We start from the raw sequence: 11,821 nt of genomic DNA on the forward strand, positions 1-11,821 counted from the left end.
GGCGTTTCGCAAACAGCGAATCATTACTTATGCAAGCATGTTCATGTTCGTTTTAAGAACCGCATGCAACGTTTTTTCCCCGAAAACTGTGAAAATATATAAAACTACAGTTTCAGTTAATCTGAATCACACACCACAGTGACCTAATTCAGATAGGATTGCCTAACTTTATTTATTGTAGAGGACTGCAAATGCCGGTGTTATACTTCCCAGAGTTGCCCAGGTAGAACAAGCTCCCTTCATCTGCTGGCTCTGTAATCCAGGGAGGAGGATTCTGTGGTTGAGCCGATATCTGTGCCAAGTTGTATTCAGGGACACTCTGTCAACAGTTTTTTTAACATTTTAATCTATTTTCCCCTAGATTATAACATTGCTCATCCACTCACTCACACCCATCTACTCACTCATACACGCAGTCTCACACCTCACACACGCACAAACACACGTCAACACACTCATTCATTTACACACACTCCCTACTCACACGCTCACTAACGGACACACAAGCGCGCACACACACACGCAACCATCCCCTGGTGCTGTATCAATCACTCTCCAGGTCAAACGCAATTCGTCTCACTCTCACTCTCACACTCACACCCTGACGCTTTCTCTCTACATCAGATGGCGAGAGATCATATCTACAGTCACGGTGTGATGATACCCGTAGATCTATGGCACACAGACATCATTTGCCGCAAGCCCCACACGCTAGGAGTGGGCGCCCGTGTCACGGACACGCCGTTTAATGCCGGAGCCTGTTTCATTACACACATGGTGTAGGATGCCCTGTCAACCAGAACGCAAAACCATGCCTCGCCCTACATGTATGTTAAACGTCTTACGTCACCTAATGAAACAACGCTTTCTGTTATTCTTGTTGATGACCCGTGAAGATCCAGGCTAGAATTGATCTTCAGCAACCCATATTTGTCGAAAGAGGGGACTAACGGGATCGGGTGATCGGGATTATGACTTGGTTGACACATGTCACTGTATCCCAGTTGCACAGATCGATGCAAAGGCTGTTGATCACGGGCTTGTCTGGCCCAGACTCGATAATTTAGAAACCACCTCCATATAGCTGGAATATTGCTCAGTGTGGCGTAAAACTAAACTCACCCACTCATTCTAGGATACACGAAGACTAAATGTCGGCAGATGAGGATGTCATCGTTCTTGACCATGATTGTTTACCTTGACAGCAAGTGGACGCCAGATTGTGACGCCGATGGTAACTTCAGACCCATGTAAGTGTGACTTCTCGGGTGAGATAACACTTATAGTCCATGGCGGTGTTAAGTCCTTCCCAAATGGTTCCAGCTGTGTTTAAGCAGTTCATTGTCTTATGATTCAAACGATGTGATGCATCTGGATACAAACTGGCTTTCAATTGACAAAGACCATCTTTGTTTGCTCACAAGTGCCGAGGTACCTGATCGATTCATCTATTCTAGGTATTGTGTAATGATAAGCATTCACAGCAGCTGTCAGTCTTCCGCAGAAAAATGCAAGTTGAAATCCATCCACTTAAGTAAATTACGCTATTGAAGTTTGACCGGTTCAGTCTTTAAACACTGAAACCTGGTCTGTTGACGGTTGACTAAAGGATATATCAGCAATAAAAGAGTGAGTGAGTATGATTTTGTGCAACTCTTAGCAATATTCCAGCAATATCACGACACCGGAAATAAGTTTCACACAGTGTACCCATGTGGGGAATCAAACCCGGGCCTACGTCGTGACAAGCGAAGGCTTTATCCCCTTGGCTACCCACCACCTTATATCAGCACTAAACACAATGTTTATAACATTGATCATCCTAGTCGAAAATACTAAATATTCCACACCGCGTGTTGCAATTCACTGGTTTTTTGTGAACTCCATGGGACTGATGAAAGGAACCAATGTCCTTGGGAAGGTCGACTGTTCTTCTCAGTAGCCAGACAGCCTTTGCATACTTTACAGAAATACACATCATCACCTTTCTTCCCCTTTTAACTCAAATCCATACAAACAAAACCGTGTTTAAGTCCAAGGACTCCCTCCACGAAGCAACCTTTACTAAGGTTAACCTTAACATCCACTCTTTAACATTGCACTAATGTTACCTTATTGACGTGCGATCATCTTAGAACTTTCTGAAGGGAGGCTCTGTTTTATAAGGAAGTAGACTCATGTTTAGCTCCATACAGAATATTTCAAAATGTCTCCTATCGGATCAAGAGCCTCACACGTGGTGTTCAGCCTCTTGGCATAAACCGTAGAGCATGTATGTATCAAACGTATAGTGGGTTTAATGATGAGAGATCAAGTCTAATGGCGATGGTCGTCTCTAGCCCAGAATCCCAGGCTCCAGGCCAGTTCTGCTTGGGAACTAGCTACCGACTTAGTCCAGTATGTAGAAATGTGGAATTCGGGATCTTTGCTCCCAAGGAACTTTGCTCATATAACCCTACACACCTCGACTTGTGTCTGAAGCGGTCACTCACAAAATTAAAGACTGCTGCATCTAGCTCGCCCAGTGGGCATAGTTCTATACACCAAAAATGTGGACGATTTCACTCAAATATGGCGAGCTAGATGTAGCAGTCTTTAATTTTGTGAGTGACCGCTTCAGACACAAGTCGAGGTGTGTAGGGTCCTTGTCTACTAGGCCAGCCAAGTCACGTTTAAACACAGAAAGACACGAGACGGAAACACAACGACATCAGGTCCAGGTCACGTGCAGGTAATGTGAAAACCAAACATCGGTTTTGAGATAAGATATCAAGATAGGCCAAGTGCTGTTTTCTGGTACAAAGTCGGACAAGACGCCATGCTCCGGTTTGCTGTTTTAGTGGTAGTTTACGGGGCCGCAAATGCCATTGTATGTGTTCCTGAGTTGTGCTCCCAAGTGAAACAAACCCCCCTCAACTGTGCTGGTTCTGTCATCAAGGGAGGGGGATTCTGTGGCTGCTCAGATGCCTGTGCCAAGGTATACCATACATTTATCCATATTTTCACACAATGTTTTGATGAGTGTGCTAGACGAGTCTTGAATTATTCTTTAAAACGTCAGTGTAAAAGCTGTTGTATACTTGCTGTGTAATGGTTATATCGCTTTACGCGTGTGTCACGATACCATATGTACATTGATAAGATGTCATTGTATCTCTTATCCGTTATCTCAAAACATGTATAACTTTGTGAATATGTAGTTTCTTCAGATTGCTAACCTCATGTTAAGTACATTCGTTTATCTAGCAGAAAATATAGGCGCGACTCTTAATCCGGCATAGTTTCTTTATTTATAAATCTACTCTTGGTGTCTTTTTCACCACATTTCCACATAATGCTGGAATGGGACATGTCCACATTCACCCACTTCATGTTTCACTCACACATCGTAAAAAACACTAAAGACTCACTCACTTACTCTGCTTTTAGGTTGAAGGAGAGGCGTGCCAGGCCACGTACATGCACGGGATAATACCCCAGGGGTCATGTGACAAAGGTTTGGTTTGCCAAAAGGACCAGATGGCGATTTTTGGAGCTGGCATCTGTGTCAAGGACACGTCAAAGAGTAGGTTGTGTGTTGGGACCTCTGTTTTATGATACACAAACTTCATGATAAGAAATTAAACGCGATTTCAGACCCCGCGTTCACACTTCTGACAACTTTCACATTTCATAATTTTTTCCCATGGTTTGCCAAGCCATGTCTGAAAGGAAATATGTATCATAACACAATCAAAGGAATGTGCGTATAGTTTCAAAGCTCGATAGTACAAATCGTCCGTCGAGGAATAACACTTGGTTTCTTGTGTCAAGAGTAAGGACAGGCGTTGGATCAAATAATGGTCTTCACGAGGTAAAGGCGTGTCTACCACAGAAACTCTCAAGAGTCAAACTGCCAAATCAGGTCACCCATCCAAGGACTCTCCGTGATCACCGTTGCTTTTTGACTTGTGACCTGGGTCATGATTCACAAAACTCTCGTAAGCCTCAGATCTCGTAACTTTTTTCTTAGCATTCGTACCTCTTACATTGTAACATAAGAGGTGCGATTGCTACGAGAAAAGTTACGAGATCTTAGACTTACGAGAGTTTGGTGAAACGGGCCCTGGGCTCCATGTCCGAGACCACTAAACACCACAAGCCATGCTTGTCAGGCTACACCAATGATTGATGGCATTCTTCTAGTCAGTGTAATGCTGCCCTTGGTGTGAAACAGGGCGATCAGGCTTGTGATGCACCTGGCAGGGGAAAATTTGTGAACACCAGATGTTTATTTGCTTGAGAATGTATTTGTATGCTAAATGTGTATGCTAACTGTGCATACAGTTGGGTGTACTTTTGAGATCACGTTTCTATGTTTATTGTCTAACAATGTTCTTTATGTTTCTTTATCCTTGAATGTATCAGTGATTCCATCTGCGATTCAAACCCATACCCTCAAAGTCAGCCATCTAACCCACTCAGCCACCGTAGGACCCATGGTGTAACACTAAATACGTTCCAGTGTTTCTCTAGTTTGACCCAGTTAAGTGTTACTTGAAACTATCACATGACTTTGTAGGATCCACGAAGACTAAATGTCAGCAGATGAGGATGGCGTCTTTGATAACCATGGTTATTTACGCTGACAAGTGGACGCCAACATGTGACACCGACGGTAACTTCACACCCCAGCAGTGCGACTTCTCGGGTAAGACAGCAGATCTAATCCAATATCGTATAGGTTCTCCACCAATATACTATCCCTGTTATCACATGGTGGTCACCTTTTCACTGATTATCTGACCACAGGCAAAATGTAGCGCAAATGTGGTTGCGCAGCGTAGAGAAAATGACCAGTTTTCATATATGAGAGCGCTCGCATATATGAATACTGGTCATTTTGTGACAAGTAACAGTGTAATATTCATCAAGGTCCTTCGTTAATTACTTACTGTCTCTGATTCAGTGTGATATGATGCTCAGAAGTAATAAACACGAAATGTGATACAGTCTCCCAGATGTCTTTCTATTACCGATCGAGTATGCAAATTTAGTTTTCGCTGGGATATGACCATAGGTTCTCGTCTGTTTGCGAATGAATGAATGAATGAATGATCCCCGACTCTAAATGCTTCACGATACAATAAATCCTGATTGTGCACTGAAGCTTTTCGAGTCTCACATTATATAAAGCAAAAACTCAAACTCTCGCAAAAAGCACGAGGTCCCTTTGATATGACTAGTACTGACTACGACGACGACGGCGATGATGACGATGACGTTTTTGTAATGATACAAATAAGAGTTATTATTCTCACATCGTATGTTGCAGGTCACTGTTTCTGTGTGGACTCCATGGGAGTGATGCAAGGCAACAAGGTCCTTGGGAAGGTGGACTGTTCCTCTCAATAGCCAGACAGCCTTCGTGTACATTACAGAAATAAAATATCATTCTTTCTATGTCTCACTCACACTCATGCAATCCAGGCACAAGCTGTGCTCACAGATTATTTTCAGCTTTACATAAAATGTTTCCAAATGTATCCAGTCAAAAATATGACGAGCCACACATCCAGTTTAGGCATATACCAGGAGGCTAAAATCTTTCAGTCATGTATATATTTTTCAAAACTGGAAACGTAATTGTTTGCTTGGCGAGCGAACGCGTTAGCGGCTAGGTCAGCTGCTGGCGCTGAGGCCACTGGCGATAAGAGGCTTTATCCAGCTGGCTACATATCTACCTATCTCACTCTCAGAGAAATGGAAACGAACGCCATATTGTCACATGCAGAGAATGTGATAAACGAAATTCTTCAAAGGCATATAGAAGTTGGTGAGGTAATACAAGACACTATTATTGATGACAACTTCTTTAATTCTTTTAACACGACGTTTCAAGACTAATTCTTGCCCTTCATCCACCTGACGAAGGGGCAAGAATTAGCCTTGAAACGTCGTGTTAAAAGAATTAAAGAAGTTGTCATCCATAATAGTGTCTTGTATTAGAATGTGATAAACATTGTCAACTTCAGATAAGATAAGACCCGTGAAGATCCCGGGTAGAATAAGTCTTCAGCAACCCAGGCCTGCCACAAAAGGCGTCTATACCTGTCATAAGAGGCGACGACGGGATTGGTTGGTCAGGTTCGCTGACTTGGTAAACACATGTAATCGGTCCCCAATGGCGCAGATCGATGCTCTTGCTGTTGATCACTGGGTTGTCATGTCCAGATTCGATTATTTACAGACCGCCGCCATATACATGTAGCTGGACTATTGCTGAGTGCGGCATGATCAACAATGATCGATCGAAATCCCAAACGTTTCCACTATTTTCACAGAGACAAGTGGAATTATGACAGTGTGGATTGTCTAACACTTAAAGGATTTACTTGAATTTTTACAGTCTCAGAAACGGACCAAGTTCGCTTCTGTCAAAACATTCAATGTTTCAACCTTGTGCATCACGCCTTGATTTCTTGATCCACTGGCCATTTGTCCAAAGATACTCACTCACCTTGTAGGATCTGAGATGACCAAATGTGAGCGCATGGCCTGCTTGCAGACGGTGACCACGAGCAATTGGCCAAGCAAGTGAACCCCAGTCTGTGACGTTACGACAACAGCAGTGTTACGTCACTAACGGGATCACCTTTAAAGGCTTACATACTTGTTTGGTGCATATTTGCTTAGATGGCTGGTAACTTTGTGTCAGTCACTGGATAATCTGGTCCGAAGCCTATGTAGAGGTCGCCGCTACAAAATGGAATATATCTAAGAGTGGCATAAAAGAACAAAGAAACAAATAAACATGTTGCTGTAATTACTCTGAGACTTTAAAAAAACATTTCAAAACGTTGACAAAGGGTTATCAAACTGATAAGCCGAAAGCCTATTTTATTCCTAGCTCTGCCTGTATCTTGCTTTGTAAAAGACAACTCGGGCACACACTCCAGTATTAGACACCATGATCCGTATAGCAGTGTTCCTGAGTGCCGCCGTGACGGTGGGGGCTATTGTGTGCACCCCTGACATATGTGATGGGGTAGAGAAGACACCCCTCACTTGTCCGGGGTCCGTCATCGAGGGAGGGGGCTTTTGTGGCTGTACAGACTCCTGTGCCAAGGTGAGTGAGTGAATTTAGCTTTACGCCGCTTTAAGCAATATTTCAAAAAGATTACGCCGGAGAACATCAGGAGTTAGCTTCTCATATCGTACCCAGATGGGGAATCAAACCCGGGTCTTCGGCGTGACGAGCGAACGGTTCAGCTACAAGGCTAGCCAAGTGCTTAAACGCAGCTTTGTCAAGAATTCAAAATATGATTCTGTATAATATTATATTTTGGGTGGTAAAAACTCAGCTCTTAGAAATATTCCCGCAACATTCTGGAAATAACTGTGTCTAGTACAGACAATCCAGTGATCAAATTCTTGCTCATCTGGATAGGAAGACGTGTCAACCAAGCCTGAGTCGATACTCGACAAGCATGGATTGGTTAAGAACAATTCTAACCCAGATGTTTACCGGTCATAACAGAGCCTGTCATGCTTCAGTAATGAATTGTTAATAACAACTATTCCGAAGCTGTTCGTGATATAAATGTTTCCTGATCTAGGTAGAAGGAGACTTGTGCGAGAAATCCCCCCTGCTGCTAGGGCCGCTCTCCCACGACGAGTGTGACACCGGCCTCGTGTGCGACTCCGTCGGCAGTTCCCTTCTGGCTCTGCTTGGGAAAGGCAAATGCGTGAGAGACACACAAAGAAAACGGTTTGTCTTAGACGGTAAGCAAAAGTAAAATATGAACTATATTTTTTGGGGTTAATATTTCTTTGTTGTTAAGAAGGTACATAGCATGTGATGATAGTAATCGTATCACAAGACGCACGAGGGAGTGAGTGGGATTACTTTGTGTAGGACTACCTTTATGTTGGACTACTCTTTGTGTTGGACTACGTTTTCTTTTTGTGTTGGACTATTTTTTTCATTTTACACTACTTTTGTGCTCGAGTACACCTGACGTTTCAGGAACTGAGACCGAATGTGAGCGCATGTCATACGTGCAGCAGATGACCATGAGATACTGGCCTAGCAAGTGGACGCCAGCATGTGATGACGATGGTAACTTCACGCCCATGCAATGCGACGCCTCGGGTAAGACAAGAGTGAAAGATGGTACAGTTTGCTACCAAACAGCTGTGATCAAGAGCCCGGTTCATCCTGCTATTGTAGCATTCACGTGATACCTAACATTTTATTATTGTTCCTGTTCAGTCGTCAATTACTGGATTTCATCTTTTGTCTGAAATGAAAGTGTTTATGTGAGTCACCAAAATTTTCGAAATACAATCGTAGGATATAAGATATGTCAAAATGCGCATAAACATAAGGAAAATACCAGTGTGGACGTAACACAGACACTACTGTTACCGTAGCACAAACACCACTGTAGACGTAACATGGATATCAGTGTTGCTGTATCACAGAGATCACTATTGACTACGCATACCAGGGGTCACTGTTACCGTAAAAGAGACACCACTGTTCACGTAACACAAACGCCACTATTGTCGCAACAGAAAACATTGTGGATGTAACACGGATACCACTGTTGACGTAACACGGATATCACTGTTGACGTAACACGGATACCGCTGTTGACGTAACACAGATACCACTGTTGACGTAACACAGATACCACCGTTGACGTAACACAGATACCGCTGTTGACAAAATACGGATACCACTGTTAGAGTAACACGGATACCACTGTTGACGTAACACACATACCACAGTTAGCGTAACACGGATACCACAGTTGACGTAAACCAGATACCACTGTTGACGTAACACGGATACCACTGTTGACGTAACACAGATACCACTGTTGACGTAACACAAATACCACTGTTAGCGTAACACGGACACCATTGTTGACGCAACACGGACACCAACTTTGTCGAAACATGGATACCGTTGTTCACATAAGACAGACAGAGGTTGACGAAATATATGACGTAACAACACGGTAGCGCTTCATGTCTTTGATACGGGCCTTTCAAGCTAACATTCTAGATAACGTAACACAGACAACATTGTGGACGTAATGTCGTTACAGTCTAAATTGCAAATTTTTTTATAAGGCTCTTCCAAACTAACATTCTACATTGCTTTTGATTGACAAAAGTATTGAACTACTGATCAAAATCGACACACATCATATTTTCTGACGCTCCTTCCAATATACTGTTGTGACGCACGTAGAGGTATGCAGGATTTCACAATAACCGCGTATTGGGCACTTGGACCTATCTACTGGGCTCAAGATCTCAATCAATGTTGCAAGATTTGATCATTTCATCTGTATTGCGACCAACCCATTCCAATATCCGACACCTTCATCATCACCATTATTATCATCATCATCGTCATCAGCGATAGTAGCATTTGGCCACGTGTGTTTCAGGTTCCTGTTTCTGTGTGAACGCCACTGGAGGTATACAAACCGCCAGGATTCCTGGCCACGTCGACTGTCCCCCCGACTAGCCGCGCAACCTTTCTGTACCTCACAGAAATAAACATTTCTTGATTCCACACGTAGTCTTACAATCTCTATCGTAAGTCAGTTCACAATAAGCTATATAAGCACACTTGCAGTAATGTCGTTAACTTCACTATTTACATCTGATTTTTGCTCAACCTGAGGATGTGCAAGTCACAATCGTCTCCTAGATTTCGTACATCCAGCTGAATTGTTCCGGATTCTGATTTGTAGAGAAACCCAGCAACACGCGAGCTTAATTAACAAAGGGAGGTTACTCTAGTTCTCTTCTGCTTGATCCGGCTTGACATATAGACAGAAGCTACTTTATTACATAGGACTGTGTGACAGCCAGCACTCTCCTCCTCATACCCCTTGTCAGCCTCCTGATCCTCTGAAGGAACAGTGTACAATATTCCTCGTCTAAAGCACCTTCCAGTTGGGCCAGGTTCTGAACAGGAGGATCACCTTGTTGCACATGACGGTCACTCATGTCCTAGATATGCTCCAGGAGGTTAAGGTGGTGGTTTATTCTATCGTGATACGTGTCAGGGGTGCTTAATTAAGTTGTTACTGAGTGTATAGTGGCGTTCTTCTCCTCACATGCCATCGTATATATTTAATTGTTATCCGGTCCGCGCTAGTCTAATTGTTAAACTGCTGCTTTCTGTGACTGTGTGAAGTCCATTCTCAGGAATATCATTCGTGACATTCCTTTACTGAGGGTGACACGCCTTAGTAGCACATAATCTTTGAGACACATACCTTTTCAGCTTTTTACCTCGAAAAGGTTTCAGCCAGAAAGATTCCGTACGACTGCTTCCGGGCGATGCACATAGAGCACGCAACAACGCTGCCAACAGTGAGTAAACAGACGCTGAAACGTCAATAGTCAATAATGTCAGCTTGCAGAAATATTAGCTAATGGTACCTGTATCTACAGTAATCCCTAAGCGCATATTCTGCAGGTCAAATATCCGTGTTTTATGGGTATTTTCGTCTTTTGAGGGATGTGTCGGTGACTGGGGAATTTTGTAAGTCCCGCCAAACCCTAACCAGTAGCCGTTGTCTGACTGGTTAAATCCGCTCGGCCGTCTCGCGTTTTATTGGACTGTCATAGGTAGCTCAAAGGTTACCTGACGCGATCTCCTACTGGGGGTTGTTAGACTCAGTGTAGGAGTGTAACGACGCCAGTTACAAACCTTAAGCACACAAACACATTGTGAAGGAAAGCGGAAATCAAGAAGACCGTTTCACAGAACCACATATGCCCCGTTCAAACAGAGAAGCTATGGCGAAATTTAGACTAAGTCGCATCTGTAAGACTAGAATCAGGGTGATATAAACGTATACCTGTGGAAGAGAGTTTATACCCAATTTGTAAAACTGTTTTGTTGAAAATGAATATCATGCAGTCTGAGTAAACTTAGTCTCAGTGTATTTGGAGTGTAACGAAAAGTACTGAGGATAAGTTTGCTTAGACTGGAATATCATGGTGTTTTGAACTGTCCTTTATGTTATAGTTTACGCTATACCTTTTAAAGAATCTGAATATTTATGCCCAATTTTAATGTTTTAGCAGATGGAGGGAGGTTTGAAGTGCTCTTTACACATGTTGATTCAACTTTATGTGCCAAAGCCCCTTTTGATATGTGAGTGAGATTAGTTTTACGCCGCACTCAGCAATATTCGGGGTATAAAGCTGCATTTTGTAAATAATCGAGTCTAGACCAGACAATCTAGTGATCAACCGCATGATCATCGATCTGCGCAATGAGTAACCGAAGACGTGTCAACCAAGTGAGCGAGTCTGACCACCCGATCCTGTTAGTTGCCTCTTACGAGAAGCAGAGTCGCCTTTTATGGCAAGCATATTTCTGAAGAAGGCCTATTCTACTCCAGACCTTCACGGGTATTTTTATATGTAAGATGGTGTTTATATAAATGACGCAGTATTTATGTGTATATATCGCTATATTTATTTTTTATCCATTTACATTTAACAAAATTCACTAGTAATTTTAATGTAAACACTGCCTTGTATAGTGATGGGTTTCTTATAATTCGCTTGGACTGACTTGTGTATTTATTCCCTTTTATAACGCTGTAGATATGTATCGTAACTCAAGTGAGAGTGAGTTTAGTTTTACGCCGCACTCAGCAATACTCCAGCTATATGGCGGCGGTCTGTAAATAATCAAGTTTGGAATAGACATTCCACTGATCAACATCATGAGCATCGTTCTACGTAATTGGGATACGATGATATATGCCAACCAATTAAGTCACCTTCACCCGAT

General features: G+C 42.8%; 2 protein-coding genes across 2 annotated transcripts; both read left to right on the forward strand.

Annotated features, from left to right (window-relative positions):
• The first annotated feature begins 2,791 nt into the window (after positions 1-2,791).
• Positions 2,792-5,442, forward strand: LOC137262140 (venom protein 302-like). The gene is made up of 4 exons (XM_067799918.1): positions 2,792-2,977; positions 3,430-3,565; positions 4,562-4,690; positions 5,315-5,442. Exons 1-4 carry the CDS (start codon positions 2,819-2,821, stop codon positions 5,392-5,394), a joined length of 504 nt encoding a protein of 167 aa, XP_067656019.1. The 5' UTR covers positions 2,792-2,818; the 3' UTR covers positions 5,395-5,442.
• A 1,473-nt stretch (positions 5,443-6,915) lies between these two features.
• LOC137261850 (uncharacterized) lies at positions 6,916-9,576 on the forward strand. Its single transcript, XM_067799652.1, has 4 exons — positions 6,916-7,108; positions 7,599-7,764; positions 8,009-8,134; positions 9,447-9,576. Exons 1-4 carry the CDS (start codon positions 6,950-6,952, stop codon positions 9,524-9,526), a joined length of 531 nt encoding a protein of 176 aa, XP_067655753.1. The 5' UTR covers positions 6,916-6,949; the 3' UTR covers positions 9,527-9,576.
• The last annotated feature ends 2,245 nt before the right edge of the window (positions 9,577-11,821 follow it).

The sequence above is a fragment of the Haliotis asinina genome, chromosome 14 (assembly GCF_037392515.1).
Source record: "Haliotis asinina isolate JCU_RB_2024 chromosome 14, JCU_Hal_asi_v2, whole genome shotgun sequence".
NCBI classification, from domain to species: Eukaryota; Metazoa; Mollusca; class Gastropoda; order Lepetellida; family Haliotidae; genus Haliotis; species Haliotis asinina.